The sequence below is a fragment of the Aulonocara stuartgranti genome, assembly GCF_965226115.1.
Source record: "Aulonocara stuartgranti genome assembly, chromosome: 16".
NCBI lineage: Eukaryota > Metazoa > Chordata > Actinopteri > Cichliformes > Cichlidae > Aulonocara > Aulonocara stuartgranti.
The window spans coordinates 18,135,144-18,157,166 of NC_138952.1; the positions used below are offsets into that span (position 1 = coordinate 18,135,144).

At 37.8% G+C, this 22,023-nt stretch overlaps 1 protein-coding gene across 1 annotated transcript in view; it reads right to left on the bottom strand.

Moving 5' to 3' along the window:
* Positions 1–7,861, bottom strand: part of gpc6b (glypican 6b) — a 79,460-nt gene extending 71,599 nt beyond the window's left edge. The window contains exon 1 of the mRNA XM_082507813.1: positions 6,839–7,861. Coding sequence (XP_082363939.1) covers positions 6,839–6,989 — 151 coding nt within the window. The 5' untranslated portion in view covers positions 6,990–7,861. The remainder of the gene's footprint in view (positions 1–6,838) is intronic.
* Positions 7,862–22,023: the final 14,162 nt, after the last annotated feature.

A 22,023-nucleotide genomic window follows, 5' to 3' on the forward strand; every position in this document is an offset into this window, starting at 1 on the left:
CAGGGTGTACCCCGCCTAGAAGCTCGCCCTATGACAGCTGGGATTGGCTCCAGCGCCCCCCGTGACCCTGAAATGGATAAGCGGTAGCGAATGGATGGATGGATGGAAAAAAAAAAAAAAAACAAATGGAAAAAAAATGAACAGGTTTCTGCTACATAGTAATAAAAAGTGACTTGAACCTGGAAATATCTCAATAATTTACTTATTCACATAATATGGACTGTGAATTAGTCAAACAAACAGCATTGTTAATATCTGCCACCTGAACCCCGTTTGGTTTTTAAATGTGTAGGATGTATTAAAATTTCAACAACTGGAGTTATGAGCAGCAGAAAGTTGGACATAAACCCTGCTGGAGGCCACAAACAAAATAAACAGAAAGTTTGGGTCACAAACAGGATTAGGGTTTAGGAATATTATCCAAAGAGTACTTTTGGTGTTAAAAAAAATATCAGTAACCCTGAAGACATCAGTTCCCCTCCTTCCTGAAGAAACACAAACACATCAAAATTCATCAAAATCTGAGAGGAGTGCATTGTTGCATAAACTGTAGGTTCCAGACAGGCAGAATAAAATAACTTGGTCTTGGACTGCTGGTCAGATACAATAAACTCAGTGCATGGCTTTATGAGGGTGATTGTGCAAGCAGCCCTCTTGAATAGTGCATATGAAGAAAAAAAATGGCTTGCACACAACTAAATAAATATTGTGTATATCAAACGATGATGGTGCTAAAACAAAGACTATATGCATGAAAACAAAACTGTTCAATAAAACATGCAGTACCAATTTAAATCCAAATAGTTCCATTTAAATAAGCAATACACAAATAGATAAACCACGCAAGCACAAACAAATAATCCTTATCAATTTTACAAGACATAAGCTACAAGAATACTCATCAAAAGCATATACAGAAATGTGCTATAAATACTCACAAGGCAAGCAAACAGAGAAACATGTGACAAGAAGCACAGACACCAAAGATTTTTTTTTTTCAATGGGACACCTGGTTGGGACTTGCTTGTGCACATGCAAGAAACAAGTCTTTCTGCCAGAAGTTCTTTCTCGTATCCGACTGAAATGATTTATGAAATGTAGGCAAACCTGTGAAAGGATCTATTTAACTAATAAAATATTATTGCCCTAAATTCAACTAAGTTAGCTCTTGGAGAACAAAAATCAGTCCATCAAGTTTCTTAGTATAAATGCATTGGGGGATGCATCAGGAAGGACATCCAGTGTAAAAATCTACGAAATCAAATATGCAGAGCTGCCCAGTCTGGCAACCCCTTGTGAATAAGGGAGCAGCTGAAAGTAGCTTCTTAATGGCTTATCCAAATTAATGTTGTGGAGGGGCTGAAACTTATCCCAGCTGTCATGGGACAAGCGACAGTATGCAACCTGGACAGCACACAAGTCTAGTCCATGACAGTAAACTAAAACAACCAAGTTTAAATGGTAAATGGTCTGTATTTGTATAGTGCTTTACTAGTCCCTAAGGACGCCAAACCGCTTTACACATCCAGTCATCCACACATTCACACACTGGTGATGGCAAGCTACATTGTAGCCACAGCCACCCTGGGGCGCACTGACAGAGGCGAGGCTACCGGACACTGGCGCCACCGGGCCCTCTGACCACCACCAGTAGGCAACGGGTGAAGTGTCTTGCCCAAGGACACAATGACCAGGACTGTCCAAGCCGGGGCTCGAACCGGCAACCTTCCGATTACAAGGCGAACTCCCAACTCTTGAGCCACGATCGCCAAAATCGATAGGTCGGTGCTGATTTATGAGTGATCATTCCAGGTTAGGTTGGGGCCTCATCATGGAGAGACTCCACCTGTCAGTTAGCTTGGAAACAACTTAATGTGTCTCTGGAAGAGCTGAAGGAAGTGGCTGAAAGTTCTAGGTGACTCTGTTTAGGCTACTGCTCTCACAGTCTGGACCCAAATAAGCAACAGAAATGGATGGATGGATGGATGGATGGATGGATGGATGGATGGGGACACAAACCCTTTTAAATAAAAGTCCTTTTTTTGACCCGTGCATCCACAGCAACCTCAGCCTCATAACTGGTACGGTCATCTGACATTTCTGAGTATTTCTCCTAGAAATGTTTTCCGGCAGAAAATGTTGAAGTAATTTTTTGCGCTACTTGCTGTTGTTCAGTGCTTTATGAATTTTGAAGTTGCTGTGGAAAATAAGCAGAAACATTTTTAGTCTACTGCAACATTGCTCATCACTTTTTTTTGTCTCCACATTTACATTTACAGCACATTTGTGTAACCGATTAAGTTGCACTTGGAGTATGTTTTGTCTGTTTTAAGTGTTAAGCTTATAAAGTATTAAAACTTATGTATAAGGCTAACACTTAAAAACAACAACAACTGTGTGTTAATCCACTTCAGGGCCAGGAGTTTGTACTTTTGTGCATTCTGCATAAAAAACTTTTAGAAATTTCCATTTCTTAAATTTATTTTGATGTACTTTGATTCTGGTGGTGTTATGCTTTTAGCGCTGCAACCCTAAAAGACTTGCAGGACACAGTTTCTTGCAGCTCTCACAGGAAACACCCGCAGAGAGAGCCCATCATGAGGCCATTTTGGCATCCATAAGTATGATTGATGACATAGGGATGCAGACAGCGAGAATTCCCCTCTGCCATGAGAAAAATGATGATTGTTTGGATTTTTTTTTATTTATTTATTTCCCTGTTAGTGCCCCCCTCTGCTTCTCAGTGGGACACATTTACATTACGTTAGCAACATATACACTCAAAGCCTGGGGCTACCAAATACAAACAAAACAACTCCCGTGGATCTCAAAAGTCCATTTATCCACAATTTTTATCACAAATACTTCGATGTTTGTAGAGTAAAATGTAAAAAAGGTAAAACATGCCATCGGAAGCCATTATCCCTTTCAGGACCTCACCCCCAAATCTATTTCAACATGTGTGACTGGCAGGAAGGTCGCAATAATTTCACAATACATCACAGCAACAGTGGAGTGTGCTGCAGGGGCTAACAAAGTCACCTGGCCATTCCCTTTGCAGGCACTGCCATTTAGCCCTTTTTAATCCCCTCCATCCCATTACATGACAGTAGAAGACCTGTGCACATTACATGCTTCAGTAGAGATCATTTGCCTCGCGCAGGCAGCCAAAGATCACATAAAATATTACCACCCGTTATTTCTGTCCCACCTCCATCTCCTGACTGGCAGTAAACAGAGCTGGACGTCAAATGATAGCATAGTATATGACATCCTAAGAAGTTCCATTGAATCCCGCAGTCTGCCATATGACTCACTCTCCACGTCTCAGACATCGGGTAATCGACTGAGTGGAAACGGAGACAGCAGATAAGACTGAGTGCAGGTCTTAACTTTAACAAGCAATAAAAAAGTGGATTTTAGAGGCAAAATATAATTAATTTTCTTACAATTAAATTAAACAGATATAATTAAAGTCTTCTGAGAGGGTGGTTCATATTTTAAGATGTGCAAACACTCCAAAGACTTTGCAATTCATAAGTTCATTCCTATTTTAAATATCTTCACAGTATACGAGCTTCCAGCCCGGTCTGGTCAGCAGAAAGAATCATCAGTTAAGTCTTGTGGAATTACTGTACTCGCTGAGCCTTCAGGCTTTGGATCATAACAACATTTTTGTCAATAACACCATCTCCAGTGCGGTCATTCCCCCTGACCTGGTTCCTCTATTGAGCCCAAACACAAACACACACATACGAAAACACACACAGAAAATCTGGGGTACTAAGCTTTTCATTTCAACTCCAGGAGAAGACGTGGTAGTTATTTCAACATTTTAAGTAGTACAGAAATACTCTCACAATAGCACCCTGATGTTTCACGGTTATTATTTTCACTCTATTAAAATTGCAGTGGTTGCAGTGAATTACTCATATTGGCCAATCTTATAGAAAAAGTTTGGGTAATATAAAAAAGTAATAGATATATATTTCAATAGTATTCTAATTTGATTCATTTAAATATAAGTACAATCTAATTTAATAAAAACACAACTTTACAAATACAGAGTTTCCCAAATATGTTTTCCAGTCTCTAACGGCATCACATCAAAAGCAGCAAAACCACACACACATCCGTCTGTCACAGACTTCAAGAAATCAAACCGCCAAGTGAGACCATTCAACAAAAAATGCACAGCATGCAGCAGCAGTGAAAGCACCATTTGTGGAGGTGGACCAGTAATAAGTTTGAGATTTCCCCTAAATCGTCAGTGATTTTAATAGAGTGTGATGGCAGTTGTGAGACTGGCACAAACAGCAAAACAGGAAGCTTTTGAAGCTCTAAAGTAACTTAAAATTTTTTGTAACTTTAATGATCAAGTCGTCCGTCCTAAACAGCTCTTCAAGTCATCACGAACTGCACAAAAACAGTATTTAAGTTCGCATTAATCTGTGAATTGGTGTTAATGTCATTTGCAATCTGTCTGTAAACTCCACAAATCATAAAATGTGAACAGTAACGTGCCCTTGACACACTCATTGACTACACCACTACCTCTACATCATGTGTGTAATATAAATGAATGACATTTCAGCGAAAAAACTAAATAACTAAAAAGGGGCCGAAGCTAAAAGCAGATAATGCTGCATTATTAACAACATCTGCCAAGTGAATTTCATAAAAATATATCCATCCATCCATTTTCTTAACCCCAGGGAAGCTGGGATCTATCCCAGCTGTCATTAGAGCTAAAGGAAGGGTACACCCTGGACAGATCGGTAGTCTGTCGTGAGGCTGACACGCAGGGAGACAGAAAACCATTAACGCTCATATTCATGGAGTGCGAGAGGAAGCCGGAGTTCCCGGAGACAGCCCATACATAGGCAGGGAGAACATGCAACCTTCCCAAAGTAGCTTAGTAAAGTAAAGTAAAGTAAGCTTGTGGATTCAAACCCAGTACACCCTAGATGTGAGGCAACAGTGCACAGCACCACCACTGTCTATAATGTTAAAAAAAATACACATATTTTAATAAGCTATATTACTCAATTATAGTCCAAATGATGTCATTTATCCCCAAATCAGCTATTAAACCAAAGGCTCTATTTTCAGGAGATTAAGTAAAATAGTGCAAACAAGTCGTGTGCCAGCCACGAGATTAAATTTTAAATCAGTTCAGACTAATATAAACTTACATAGCGAAAAAGAAAGCTCTCTGCATTTACTACATTTCTGCTAAGAAGCAACTTGAATGTTTTTTCATTTATTTATTTATTGATAGGACAATGTTACGATTTTAATCAACTTTTAATCAAAAGGAATTTGCAAATTTATTTTAGGCAAGATCTGGCTTGGCTTGAAAGTTGTTTGCATGAGTAAGAGGCAATGAGCTTTGAGCCCAGAGGACATGTCTATCACTGTGCGAATTTGCTGAGTTGTTGATAAAGCGTTTCTCCCGAAGACATGTAAGGTTGTGACTCATTCAAAGAGAAGATCAAAAGACTTTTATTCAGGGTGACATAATTCAGGAAAGAGACAGATTGGATTTTTTCCACTCATTCCAGAGATTAGTTGTGATGTCAGAGACACAGATCCAACGGATTTAATCAGTTAGTTATTCAACCCGTCTCTGAACAGGTGTGCCTGTTATCAAATATGCAGCCTTTTACTTGTGCCAGATTCCCTGATTTATAGAAAGAATAATTGATTGGCCTTGAAGCATAACAATGACGACCTGGAGAGACAATTCAATGAAAGAGGCGGAAAGGGGAGACTGCCTCTCATCCATACTCCTGTTCTGATGACATAATGATATTTATATCCAAACTATGCCTGAAAAACAGACCAATTTAATTTAAGTATCGCTGCAGCGAAACACTGACGCTGTAACCTTAAGTCATTTTTCAAATCATGTGTGTAATGTGTAATCAAGGCCAGAGAACACCAAGAAAGATTTCAACAAAACATCATAAAATCTGGTTTTACATGCCAGTAGGGATGCATCGGGCCTGCCTTATTTCACACAAGGTATATTTAAGATAATTACTTATTAGGCTTGTGGCAGAAACCATGCAATGCCAAATGAAGTGAGCAGCGGTTGTGGTCTACTGCTTGAGCATTGCATGAGCCTCATTTTATCTAATCACCCAATTTTCACAGGACAGGAGTTAATCTGTACAGCTGTCCACTCACTGGGCTCCCTTACTTGGTTTTCACCGTCAGAAACCTCTACTGGAGACATGCAGACACATTTCACACTCGGCATTGATAGGGCAGGATAGCCGGTATGACACACACACACACACACACACATATATATATATATATATATATATATATATATATATATATATATATATATATATATATATATATATATACATATATAAGCCTGTAGTTATGCGTTCAGGCAGTTTACATGCGTGGGTTCCCGATTAGAGCAGATCTCTCCAAGCAGCTGTGGGAAGCTCACTACCCCCAGGTAGTCAGTCAGGAGCGTTTTGGAAATCAAGTAGCTCACATTTGTATAAAGTTAACTTCAGTGAGTGAAAATCACAGCAGGTACTTTGTGAGTGACAGGTGGTTGAAAAGCTGGAACCGATTAGTTGGACGTGGTGCAGTCGCAGTAGCGTACCCCTGCAGCATTAAAACGATTTAGCGTCTTAAATGAGTTGCAATAGGACTGCTGAGTATTTTTAACTTTTCCTCTCAGATATAAACACTTAACACAGACGCGTTTACTATTATTATTTTATTTTGTAAAAGTCGCTGCATATTCCCGATCATTTCGGATGCTGTAACCGGCAGGTCGTGAGCCAGTAACTCAGTCCACCCTTACCTGGGATCTCCTGATGGGGAACATGTGAGAAGCCAAAGCCTTTCGCGATGGAAGCCTCCCTCACCTCGCTGCAATTCCTCGCTTTAAATTCGGCTCTTGCCGCAACAGACAGCACAGAAAAAGTGCAAATGATGGTCTCCAGTCTGAGCATCGTTCACTTCTGTACAGATCCCTCACTGTTTAGGTACTCTGCAGTGTCCCGCTTGCTGGCAAAACTCCCCCCTCCTGCAGCAGATTCGCAGGTAGACTATTTAATGACTGGTCGTTTTTAGTGGTTGAAACTCAACTATAGTCTCTTAACACATCCCCCAAAGCACAACGGGTTTGTATCGCCACCGAGTTCAGTTGAAAGTCCCTCGGCGCAGTAGAAAAGAAAGCTGTGAGCGTATAGGTGCCACATGAATCCAAGGAGCGCGTTTCCCGGCTTGTTGACTCAACTTCGCTCAGCAAAGAAAGCCCATTGTAGCTGCGTTGAAGTGGAAATGCTCTGTGGAGGAGAGCGCTGTGTGTTCAGATGCACCGGCAGGGCAAAAGCGGGACACAAAACGTGGAGTGGAATCGAGCCTCATCCAGTGTAGCAGGTCGGCACCTGCATATGAGATACAACCTGGTAGAAAGTAACAAATACATAAAACATCCTGTAGGTGCTATTGGATTAAAAATGGGAAGATATGGAGCCGACTTTAAAATTGAATCGCTGCCATAAATGCCTGTGGGTATATCCCATTGTTTTTCGTGAGTGTGAATTATAGAATGCAGTCTGTTACACTTGGATTTTTTTTCCTAATATCTGCAACTTAACAAACCTTTACTTGGCCTGCACATTTATGCTCCACTGGGGAGGTGGCAATTCTGCTGAGCTTAGAAAATGCAAATGTTGATATTTTTTCACTACATTCATCTGATACAGAAGCAAATTATCAGGTTCTGTAGTATCAAACTGTATAAGTCACGAATGTAAAGGATTTGATTAAGACCAGAAGGCAAGCTTTCACAGTTTTATTGATTTTGGAAGAGCTTAATCCCTGGGTAGATCAACAGTGGATTAACGTGGCTCCCATCACTATGCAAAGGATTCCAGTGGGATGGGTTACCACATTTCGAAAGTTCTTTAAAAGTGACACCGGCTTGTTTCAGATGGTAGCACTGGAAGATCTTCAATTAAATATCCAAATCCAAGGGGTTCAGGTTTAAGGGCAACACTGAGGCATGTTCTGCTTTACTGATTAAAGTGCCTGTATTCTGGCTTTATGAGGCCACATTCAGTTCCCCACATGAAAGACGGTCATTATTTTTTAGAATTCTTAATGTATGTTCATGTCGATCGTGTCCTTTGAGAGGTTCCGAGAAATTGCATAATAAAAACACTGCTAATCACAGCATCAACATATACTTGTACTCCCTTTTATGTTTGCAACTGGTCAAACACTATTCCCCAAAAACAAATGTAGTCCCCCTGTTTTGACATTCAGTAAAGGGATGATAGAATTAGTCGTTAGTCTCTTCATCCTTTAGTGGTTCCTTTCATGAATTCTGTGCTCTACTTTTATAGTGAGACATTTTGACCTGGACATGTCACACTTTAATGTATCCAACTTTGAAACCCAGGGGATGATTTCATCCAGATGAATAATTTTAATACAATAAAGAATTAATCGCAGCCAAGATGGCTTTCAAGTTTCCTAACTACATAGTAATATGCTGCTCTAACTTACCACAGTTATTCTGGGATTTCAAGGCATTCCCAAACCAGCCAGTGATGTAGAGTAGTAAACATGATGTCATAGAAGCATTAAAATGTGGACCCAAAAGCTTGGACATGGGACGAGGCAGACTGCAAGTAAAAAGTGAGCCATTTATTCTGGCTAATCAGAGTTCATACGTAAAAACAAAGTGAAACACTGTCTGGGGAAACAACAAAGCATAAAGTTAGCCAAAGTTCTGCTTTAAATAGAAACATGAGGTAATCCAGAATATGGGAAACACCCAGGTACAGAGCTGAATCTAATCAGACATTATCAAGACAAGGGAAGCAAAAGTAAATACAAGGCACATGGGACAAGAGCTACCAAAACAAACAGGAAGTACCGACACAGAAAAACGCCTACCACAGAGACTAAGACTTGATAACAGTAAACGGGGATACAGGAGAGGTCAGATGAACTGAAAACTCATGGACATATACTCATGGAAACCCCCCCACAAAAGCTAACCTAAAATACAACTTTAAAAAACTCCAAACACTAGGTCAGAGACTCAAGAACATGAAGTGCAGTAGCATTTAACTTTATTATCTTGTCAAAATCACAGAACCTACTTGTCGAAACAATAAACACTTCAGCCGTCAAGGTGACAAAAGTATAACTTTGGCATACTGTCACACAAACGGTTCAGAACAAAACAAACAGAACTTAATAGAAGAGAAACACTGAGTGCTGTGACACCGACAGTGCTTATTATGAGAACATTAGAAGGTGAAGAAAGGCATAGTAACAACCTCTTAAGTCTCGCAACCAAGAGACAAAAACACACATCACACATACACAGGTGAGTTCAGTGTTTGAACTGCAGCTAAGATATTGTCTCATAAGCTGCTGCTAATAAGTAACACTAACACCTGGTGCAAGCTAAAGTGAGAGGCTTAGACATTTTCTCTGCCACTGACAGCTGCACGTACAGCACCTTGGAGAGCACCACATATTCACCTCTTACCTTGGCCATCACATTTGTTTGCCTTTTAATATGGCGATTACACAACATTATTACAGGACTTTTCATCGTGTCCTATCCCACCTCCAAATTAAAGCTTTTATTTAAAAGCATTAACTTTTATTTATTTATTTTAAGGCAGCGTTCATAAACAATTAACTAACAAATGAAGAGACTGTGCACCTGTCTCCATCTGTTCCACCAGTACACATTCATTCTAACCTGCACAGTGTGAATCAACTGATGATCAATCTTTCAGTTAAAATGGTAAGTAATAAAGATGCTCTTGTAACCAGTGGGGACTGGCTGGGATGATGATGGTTTTTGTGAGTTTGTGTATTGTTTAATTATGTTTTGTGTACTTTTCTGTTCACTTTATGGTAGCTGGGATAGTATTGCTAAGACCTGTGAATTGACTTTTTATTTTCACTTGCTACAATCTTTAATTAGCTCTGTCAATACTGCACAGTTTCTAAGATAAGAAAACTGAAATAAATCAACACCATTAGGTAAAGAAGATAAGCTAAGGTAAGACTGGAACAAAAAGGGTCTGACTGTAATAAAAGTTTAGAAACTGACAAGTGATTTTTTCCCCCCTAGAGAAGCACTGAGGGGTTTATGTTTTTGAATGGAAATTGATATGGAGAATGCAGATAAACTATCCAATGCACATTACATAATATTTGACCTAACTGCAAGTCATGACAACAAAAAAATATGTATTTTAATATGAGTTAAATTGTTCTACCTGCCCTACATCCTAATGCACTCGGATTTCTCCCCAATATCGACTCAGGCTCTGTTCACATTCCTCATACAGATGAGAAAATCCATGTTTATTCTCTGCAAAAAACAAAAAACAAAAAAACAAGGCGGTACAATAAGAAGTGCTGGGATCTCAGAGCTGATGCCTTGAATCAAAACAGCCTGACTGTTGTTTTTGGCTGTGTCCACAAATTTTCACAAACGTGAAAGGGGGTAAGGAACAGCTTATATGGATTTGATATCAAATATGTGGCAAGCAAAGCGAACGCTTCACTTAATCTCAGGAAGATGAATGCAGATTTCTGTCAGTGTGTCGGACTAAATGACTCATTGGCACGACCACAATGTACAAGCTAGATGTACATCTTCTCCAAATCCTCAATACATGAGGAAAAACAACAATATCGCCATGATCCCTCAATTATTCTAGTTGGATAAAAACACTGCATTGTGCTGAAATTTGCTGTCGTGTCCAAGGTTCAACCAATATAAATCTTCTTTCATGCATGTTTAGTGTAGGCTTTCCTGATAGGCTGTGTAGTGTAATTCAGAAACCTTTTTTTATTCTGGCAATATAAAGACTTTGTTCCAAAATCATCTCAAAACACAGCAAAGAAATATGTTAATTGCTACATCCCTAAAATCTCTGGTACAGGATTTTGTGTCATAAATAAATGTGTTTATGTTTTAAAATTCTGGGACAAATATCCACAAATTACATAACAGCAAGAAGTCACTTTACAACATAATGCAATCAGGAAATATGAAATGCATGTTCAAGGATTTCAGAACTATTTACCATCCTTCTGTTTGATGTGAATAAGCTTACAGTCAGTTTCTGTAGAAGACCTAAAAATATGGCCTCAGATTTGAATCAAACACAAAGTAGAAAACTACCAGACAAAGCTTTTAAAAATACAATCATGTGTCTCATCTGTCCTTATTCTGAAAAGAGTATACTCAAATATTTGTTTAAATCATGTAATTTAAATTTCCATCAGTGGTAGAAAGTCTAAAAATGATTAAGAAATATTAATGTACGGGACCATGATTCAGTTGTCTGAAGTTAAAGAAGCACTTTTAGCTTCACTAACAAGAAGCAGTCGTTTTCTGTATGACTGCATTAGTCTCTCAGCTTTACAATGTTGCTTCAGTTTGTGTACATTCATTTATGCGCAGCACTCCTTAGGTCTTGCCACAGCATTTCAATTGGATTGAGGTCTGGACTTGGTCATTTGGACCATTCAGGTGTGAGTTATCATCTCCCGATCAGAGGGCATCCCAGCAAATTCACCTCAAGGTCAGAACATGCAGTGCTGAGAGAAACTGCAAAAACTGCCAAGAGCTACATCTCAGACTATACAGGCCTCAGTTAGCATGTTAAATGTTTAAGTTCATGACATTCTGAAACAATGTTCACTGGAAAGTGTCTTGTTTGAGTTGAGCTTTTGGACCGGGCTACTTCGACACCTTAATTCTTTGCTTTTTTAATCATTCTCTCGTTGACTTTTTCACATGCCTTTATAGTTAGGTCACATTTTCCACAATTTTGTGTACAAGAAGTGTATTTCAAACTTTAAAAAAATGCATAGTGGCTAAAATGAATATTTTCTCTCTTTCTTTCAGTACCACTGTTGATTTGAACACGGACTGAATTAAAATAGTAAGCATTACACTGGTGACAATTTGCCACAAGCCATTTTTTAATGAAAATTTAAAAGAAAGACCAGAACTTGCTAATTGAATAATAACGCTGTCATGGGTTAATACCAAATAGCCAACTAATTATACTCTTTTCTACATGTCATTTAGCCAGAGAAAAAACATAATCAGAAACAGTAGTCAAAGCAAAGTCAAACTCGCGATGTTTGTACAGGTTACATAAACGACTGTTTATGCTGTAATGCATAGCATGGTTAATGGCTGACAACTCTCATTCACATTTCAAACTCAGAGTTTCTGTTCAGCATTCAGTTTAATATAATCATACTGCCATGTGGCTGCTATAGCAGTATAATCATCTTGTAGCTAATACAGTGCAAATATTGAGATAAATTGCTCTTATCATACACAGCAGACAATAGAGCATAAACAGAGATGGTTTCCAGAGAAAGATTTACAGCTTGGTTGCATAGCCAAGACATGAAGCTTAATTGTAGCCTATAATAACTAAAAACAAACAAGCAAACAAACAAAAAAACCCAACTAAGGAAAAAAAATACCAGTATAATTTTTGGCACATTTCTGATTAGCAGACACTAGTAGCACAATATGTCCTGCAGTAATACTGAAATAAAGGGGTGTTTTTCAGTGCTGAATTTCAACCTTATGACATTTTATCAGTGAATCACAATGGCATTGTGAAATTGCTATTACTTTAAAAGTGTGTTTAATATTGATTTATCACACTGACATTCCTGCTATTCATTAATTCCCTCTCTTTTTTGTATATTGAAGGTCGTGTACTCATTGATGTCATTTTAACTCATTAAGTGAATTGACCTCTCACACAATGGTGTGAAAAAGGATGGGTTATGAATTCTTTTTTTCTTTAAAAAAAACTGTCTTGCACATTCTTTTACTCCATTTCCTGGCATTTTTCATACCAGGCTAAATTCTGAACTGAAAAATGGACTTATGTCATATGATAAACGCAATTATTACAAATATGTGGTTTCTTGAGATGAAGACATAATGTAGCTAATGAGACATTTTCATCTCTGAGAGATGATTATTAAGTGACAACAAAGCAACGCAACTGTCGGAATGACGTGTTAAAAACTGTCATTCTTACAATCTTACAATAAACTTTATATGCTCTTTTGGAGGACAATAAACAGTAAATTTCAAAATCTATTTTTTTCTTCACAGTGACAGAAAAAAAATCACAAGCTAAACCCAATTTACTTCAAACTGAGTGCCTCTGAAGAGTCAGTTATAAACCACCTTCTTTCAAGTATTTTCTGCAATGAACATCTCAACCTTCCAAACCACTCCATACTCCTTACTGGGACAACCTACAGGGAAATAAGTGCATATGAGAAAGCAAAGTGTTTTGGGCATTTCCTCTTGTGTCTATCTCCCAGCTGTATGTTTTTTTTAAACACTGAAAATGTGGAATGTTTTATAGGATACGCAGTTTGGAAATCTCTGTGCCTTCAAACATTGTGTCCCTATTCATATTTCTCAGAGATGTGAATATGGTCTCTTGCATGAATTGTCTGGAGCTATGGGGAGACATGGCATCTCCTGCTGCACTGAACAGATGCTCAGAAGACAGAAACTTTTAATCCACTCCCAGTGAAACAAGCTGCCGTGTTTGGGTAAGTGGGGTTTCTAGGACACCCGCTGAGAGAAAGATAAACAAATGCTGGCTGCTTCACAGCTAAATTAGCATTTGAAATAATTAGACAGTTCATCTAGGTCTACCTATTCAGCACATGACTCTCGATTCTCCGCTGGAATCGGGCACAATTCCAGGTGAGATTGATTCAGTTTTATCACTCACAGAGCTCTTTGTAAATTACTTTTGCTTGGACATTCACTGAAGAACACTAAACTCTGAGCAGTCTTATTGGGACATAAAGCTCAGGGTTACTGAGATTTAGGAATAACTTACAAATTGTTAAAAATTTAATAACTAAGATAAATATTTGAATTGCCTAATTAAACTACTAAGCTAGTATATGTATTTGAATTCTTTGTTTGTATTACTATTTGATTGAACAATTAAATCTTCTACAGGTTTCCATATGTTTCCTCAGGTGTGTCACTGGAGATTAGCATGAAAAAATGCAAGGCAGTAAAATAAAAGTTGTGTTCTACAATAACACTGCACATCCCCCCCCCCCCCCCCCCCCCAAAAAAAAGCAGTTTGTACTACTAATTTTTTTTCATTAGATTCAAGCTAATATTTAATTAATTTCCTATTTTTAAAACAAATTCTTGTTACATTTATCTCTCTCTCCACCGTACCTCTCTGACTTATTACAGATGAAGCTCCCATCCCGCTGCCTCAGATCTTCATCTTCTCTTTCTCTCTCTGTTCCCTCTGCTCGTCTGATCACAATGGGAGGGAGGGCCTTTAGCTGCTCTGCCCCTCGACTTTGGAATTCCCTACCCCCGGACCTCAGAAATATTAGTTCATTCTCTCTTTTTAAGTCCACCCTCAAAACTCATCTGTTTAAAATTGCCTATTCTTAAATTTCTGTATGTTTTAACTTTTATCTTCTATTTTTATCATTGTGTATATTTCCAGTTTTTATCTGTTGTACAGTGTCCTTGGGTGCTTTGAAAGGCGCTATTTAAATAAAATGTATTATTATTATTATTATTATTTATGTTTAACTGACAAACAGATCACATGTAGTTTATGATTTTGTTCATTTTCCAATTTGTGGAAAATGTTTAATGAAAATCAAAATACATGATCTTAGATGTCTTTCTTACTAACTCTAGCAGATCACACTGACTTTTCTTCTGCTTGGACTATGTAACTCTATTACATACAACTAGGTAGTTAGATGAGAAGATAAGTAGTTATAGTTAATACATTTACTCTCCAACAGTGGAGGCTATTGAAGTCAACTTAACCATCCACCATAATAAAGCTACAATTTCAGGTATAATGTACAATGAAGGGAAAGTGTGTGTGTCAAAAGATTCTAACCTACTTGTGAGTTTAATCAGAAAAATGCAGAGTCATCTGTGCAACTCACAGCTCCTGACATTTTACAGTGGACACATAAAACATGTGAAATCATATGACAGCTTAAGGTACAGTCAAAATACAGATCCTAAATAAAGCTCAGCAAGCAGCTGAAATGATGTGATGAAAGGAGTTTCACTGTAAGCACTGAATCAAGGTGAAGTGTGTAAGTGAAGCATTTATCTTGTCAATTGAAAAGTAAGAGATGAAAGCAGCAGTAATTTAAAAATACATGTAAGTGATACTTAAAGAACATTAAGTCTCTGCAGAAGAATGAAAAGCAGTTCAAGTGCAACTGACATTTAAGATGAAAATGCAGCGTAAGTGTCAGACAAATAAATCAAAGACTAAATCTAAGCTCCTGATTTTTATTTAAAATGAAAGTTATATAAACAGTTAAATGTTACTAAGCAGGAAATACTCAGCTGGAAATGAATTAAATCAAAGGGCAGAACAATGTGTCCTAATGGGAGACAATGGTAGATATAAACTATTTAGTCCTCATTTAGGCCACACTCATCAAACACCATCTACATTTTGATCCAACTGCAACTGAGACTGATGTTTATGAAAGGTATTGTGTTTTTACAGTAAAGCACCTCTCTTGTAGTACTTGCTGAAGAAGGTTATCTCCAGGACCACATTTTGCTATGATGACACTCATACAGACAGACAGAATCACCTGGGGAAATAATGACAGTCACACTAATAACAGTAAGCACGCTGTCACAACTGATAACAAAGTTAGAAATACCTACAAATCTGCCAAATACTGTGAAATTGAGAAAATTGCTGTATATTTTCACCTGTTGTGGATTTGTAGAACCAGAAACTTACTACTAAATGCTATAGCATGGCTGGAATGACATTATATATACTTTACATTATTCATTATATGAAGACATCCTTGACTGTGCTATTTGCATATTTGCATCTACAACTAAGGATTCCAATGTAAAGTTTATGTCCACTGAAGCCCTGTGTATTTTTTTAACAAGCCTGGGGCACAGAAAGACTCAAACCACAAGCAGATTTTCATCATTCATTCTTGTTCACCTTGCTATTGTTCATTGCAATAGAAACAACGATGTCTCTGGGCCATGTGCTTTGTTGACTATGAGAAATGAATCCATTATGCAACGAAGAATTATCAACAGTTAAAGTACAAAAAAACTCAGAAGAAAACAAATCTTGTGTCTGCTACAACTTACAACAGTATAACTATGTACCCAATATGGTATACTTTGAAAACCTCTTAAGCAAAAATGTTAACATTTTTAAATTATCATCAATTACAAAATCCCGTCCAGTTCTGTAAAAAGCAAAGAGCAAATGACTTTGTCCTTGGGGCTGCAGACTTAGGAAATTAATTGACATTCTTGTATCATTGGATTGCAGTCTAATCTTTATCTGGACTGCCACCATACAGAACCTGAAAACACTAGCAGACAGCACGAGTAAAGCAATCAAGCTAGGTAGTTTTGCACATATATAGATGCACCGTCTAGGGCTGGCTATTTTAATGAGTTGTCTTTACATGATCACCTTGGATGCTCTAGCCATTGCATAGTTGACCTCTTTAATGGGAGTAGAGTTAGGAGGACTGTGGGTGGATTCAAGTAAAAACACATATGGCCACACTTAACAACACTGCTGTGTTGTTGTATATATGAGAAATATCAAAAGATTCATTACTAAAACATGTGCTAATATTTAAATTTAATGATGCTCAAACTGAATTAGGGACTGCAGAGAGACAAGGGCAGGTGTGTCATAAAACTACATATAGTAAGTTACAGTGCATTAACTTGTTTTTTATCTTCTGTGTCACTACCATTTATTTCCCAGGTTTGCATGGAACTTAAACACCATTGTTTTCAGCTGTGATTTTATATCTTCATTTTGAACTTCGTGGGATATCTTCATTCTACTGAGGTTCACCAAGATAAATTTAATATGCTGTACAATCCTTCAAGCTTTGCCCCTTCCTGCTCCATGGGCATTTAATGCAGCATAATGAATCAGTATCAGATACTCTTCGATGAAGGCTGTGTCAGCCTCAATGGTATAGATCTACCATTTTAACAAATAATCCAAAGTATGTAGCACATTTATGTAATTTAAGTTTTCCTGGAGTGAATGTCTTGGAAATTTTGAAAACATGCACCCTGCTGACTTATTATCTAATGAAAATTTCTCAGAGCATCTAAAAGAAATGTGCAATAAAAATTGGGGTTGTACAACTCTGTAGCTGTGCACCAATGTCAGAATAATACAGCAGCAAACCAACCAACTTTTGCAAAAGAGCAGAATATAAAGTGCTGTCTGTTAAAATTAATACACTTGGTTATGTTAATGTTCCCTTAGAACTCTTTAATCTTCTCATCAATCATTTCAGTGTTTTGCAAATAGATTTGTATTTCAGAGGCAAGTAGAAAAAAATCTGCTAGGAATAAATATTTGTCAGACTTGGCAATATAACAAATATTTACATCCTCCCCCCACATTTTGGTTTAAATTACTGTTATAACTATTAGAAAATGTTGCTTGAAAATAACATAATTTTAATAATTAACCTTTTTCTTCTGATGCAAGGCCTTCTAAGAACATTCATAGAAGAATAGCTTAAGATTTATTATACAACAACAAGACTGATATGGACCCCGAGAAGTTTGAAACCTTGCAACAAGTTTTACAAAAAACTTTAAAGCAGACTGGTAATGATGTCTTTTCTGCCACTTATGTTTGATTCTTCTCTGTCTAGAACCTGGCACCGCACATCAGACAACCCAGCTGAACTCAAAGCTGGTTAGTCCAGTTTTTCATTCAGCACAGCAGACTGACATTCATCATGACTGTGCCAACATGGGCAGGCGCTGGATGGATCAATACAACCCAATTAGCAGCACAGTATCTCTAAGATCAAAGGCTCACTCTGATCTTAGGAATCTGACCACTAGACAATACGCTAATAAAGAACCCTGTTGTTCTAGTGACAGCAGTACCCCAATCCTCTGACACTCTTCCACTGCTACTGCCAGAATACCAAAGGCGTTTCATTGTTATAGCCCTTATGCAATCAATTTCAATCTAAGGCTAGTGGTCAATCATTCTCCAAAGGCGAACACATTGAGCCTGCAGATGAGTATGAGGGAGACAGGCTTGACAAAACTCCTGGACACCAACGCCTCTCTGATGTCTGTTGGGCTGTCTTTAAGTAGACTATAGCACAGGGGGTTGTAAACAGCCCAGCTGGGACAAACAAACCAAATCCCGACACTCCTTGGCTCCTCTCTGGTTTAATACTTTGTTAGCTCTGTATCTGCCAGAAACCATAATGATTTGGCCTATTCTGGGTGCCTGGAAGATGTTCTGAAAATATACTGAGATATACTGAGAGTTCAATTACTTGTGGGAATTTGTGGGGCACAACACACCTGATGGCTTAGACTTTCAGATAAGACAAGATGATTGAAAGCAAAGAAAGACCAAGATCCAAACCGTGATCATAAAATGTCCAACTTAGCACACTGATTGTGTGTGCTTTATTTTGAATTGTGACAGAGACAGGAACAAGTGGAAAACAGCATGTGTAAAAAAGTGGGTGGGATTGTTTTTGCCTCCAAGGTTTCAAGAAGCAAAATCCAAAAAAGAAGAAAACGAATCGCTGCACTTAAAAATCATGTATTTTACACTAAAGCAGCCCAGCAATCAATGTCAGCCTGACACAGCCTTTTCTCTACGACTGTTATTGCAGCCTGGTCTCACACAAAGTCATGAAAACAGGAGGAAATGTGATCTATTTTTACTGTGCATGGACATAAAATGTCTTTATTTTCTTTTTTCTTTTTTTGTGACAGTCAGCAGGACTTTGAAACTAATGTATTTTAATTGGAAGTATGTTTCATGCCGGCACCATGTTTTTGGGGATGTGCTTTTTCCCATCACCCAGGCAACCTAAAAAGATGAGCTTTAAAGTAATAGCAGTATTTTTACCCAAATCCTGCCTGGCCCTAACCAAGAGGTGTGTGAAAAAAGTAAGGAAACAGCAAAAAATAACACCAAAGAAAAGTGTGTCAAAAGTGTGTCTCTGAAGTGAATGAGCAGTGCACATTGAATGGAAGAAACACATTTGGAGAATTTGTGCCAATGAGCATAAATATATAACTGAACTTTGTGACTATATAAAAATTGCTGTTGGACTGTGTTTTTTTTTTTTTCATTAATTTATTTTTGTCCCTCCTGGGAAACTTGATTAGCAGACAGGTTCTCAAGAATTTATCCACATAAAAATCAGCAGATGACCACATTAACCAATTTAAGAACGCTACTGCACGGTTAGTGCCATTGGGTTTCTGTAATCCAAACCTGACAGTAACCAACGTGGTCTCTGGACAAAGCAAAACAAAACAAAACAACAACTACAAAATCAACCAAAAATAAACCTTGACAATAATTATTATCAATTTATCTTCGGCTTTATCCACTTTAGAGTTGATGCAGTTGATACTAGGCATACCTTAGAAGACCCTGAAGATGTTGCCAGTCTGTCACAGGGTGAACAAAGAGGGATGAGCAATCATCCATGCACATATATTAACAACTACAGCTGGAATCACCTAATAGCCTAACTTGAATGTCTTTGAACTCTAGGCAGAATACAGAAAACCTACAGGGAGAACAACCTCGACCAGGAGGGCCCCAAACTGGCCAGCAGGTTCAAACCTTGAAACTTTTTGTGGTGATGTGACAGTTCTAAACGCTGCACCACCCTCCTTGAAGACAAGGATGGAGCAGGACAGCAAAGGTATTACAGAATAAACTGTAAAGCTTTTGCCTTGCTTCTGGTCAAATTCAATAATTCATTCCAATCAGCCTGTTCTGTACTTTGCTTTTAGTGCCAAAGTGCAAACTGTCATTGTGATCATGTTATCATCATGTTTGTGCTTTTTGTGTTTTTGTTTTTTAACTTTGATGTTGAATTATGTGATTTAATATCAGAGGCAAATTCACTTGGTTGAATACGATTACTCTTTTGAATCTTTCGCCCTAGGAGTGTTTGCACTGTATGACCATGTCCCTTTTCATTGAATGAGGTCAGAAAAGGAAAAACAGCAACATATATGGTTCATCAAAGACCAGCTTAGAAAACTTGGTGACATATGCTGCAGATGTACTAACAAGACAATTTAGCTTCCAATCCAGGAAATGGCCTGAATTTTTCTGAAACTTTTAAAAAAAATACAAACAAAATTTAAACTACCGGGTAGACATTTCCAGTCCCCTGTGTGCTAGTATTTGGTGTTGCCAAATATGTCCATAAAAATGGTTCTCCATTAACTGTGTTATCATACATTTATTATTATGTCAGACACTGATTGTGCACATCTTCCTTTAAATTATATATCTTTTTTTTATTCTCCCTTTTCTTACAATCATAGTTTGGCATTTCTGTTATAAAGTAGGCGCATGTTGCATCAAAATATGTCTGCGTCATTTTTGGGCCTATCAGGTTTGTTTGATTTTTCGTTAATAAACGTTTCTTCGACCTGCTTGAGATTACTTACTGGTCAGATATGTTTCTCATTCATACATTTCTTAGTTTCAAGTAAAAAAAAAATGCTTTCTGGCATGCCCTGAAAACAAATCTAGAAGCTGTGAACAAGTCCAGTGGGGCTGTGAATCTTCTTCTGATTAAAGTGAATTTCCATCAAGGAAGTGACACGCTCAGAGAATTCAACACTGCCAGCATGCAAGGGTCCAGGCACCTTAGGGACTCCAAGTCTAATTTGCTTCAAACCTAAAAGGCAGATAATAGTGCTGATCTGACAGCCAGCCAATTCCCAGCTTCCCTCATCAAGAAAACATTCAATTTCAAACATCAAACTGCTTGCAACAAAAATGAAAAACCCTTTCAATGAATGAAAGTTGAATGGATGGGGCTTTGGGTGGGGGGGAATTGATCCTTGATACACTTGACAAGTTTGAAGCACTATCAGCTCAATGTTATAAGTTTTAGTGTGGTCCAAAATTTTAATCAAATTATAGCTTATGCTAGAGACACAAAGATATTCTTACTTTAAATACAAGACAAATAACTTTGGATACTTTATGCTGTCATAATCCCTGCACTACAGGAAACATGGGTATACCCTTATATAAACAGCTTTAAACTTGTATTTTCTGGTGATTCTTGTATCTATAGTGGTAGTAGTCTTGAGTATTAGTTTTTGTATTTGTATTTGTAGTCACTGTTAAGTATTTATCCAGTTCTGGGGGCAACTGTGACTCAGGTGGTAGGGTGGATTGTCTACCAATAAGAAGGTCGATAGATTGATCCTGGCTCTTTCAGTCCACACGTCAAAGTGTCCTTGGGCAAGATACTGAAGCATGCAGCCATCAATGTGTGTGAGTGAATGTCAGAAAAAGTGCTATATATGTGAGAAAGACTTAGCAGAAAGTGCTTTGAGTGCTCAAATTGAATAGAAAGGTGCTACATGAGTCCCAATCCATTTCCTGATATTCCTTAGTGAATTTGACACTCTGCATTTTTTGGAATCTTTGGTTTCTACTTGATTCCAATCTATTGAAGACTTTCAGTTATGTACTACCTTGAGTTTTCTTTTTTGTTTTGAATTAACCATTCTAGTTAAACTGTGTTTCCGTGTGTCTGCATTTAGTTGGTTTTCTTGGTATTTCTTGTTTTTCTCTGTTAGTCGGTGCCCCTTGTGTCATGTTTTGAGTTTTACTTAGCATCTGTTGATTGTCTTGATTGTGTTTAGCTTTGTCCTATAGCCACCCAGTGTCTTATGCTAACTTTTCTGCCCTGTGGAATTCAATTTTTAAACCACTATTCCTTTCTGATATTTTTGATACTCTGTTGGATTTTATGTTTGATTGCCTTTTGGACTTTGTTTGGGATTTTATTTTAGTTTGTGGATTTTGAATCAGCCAAAATAAAATGGCCCACATTTTACTTTTAAATTTTACTTCCTGTATCTTG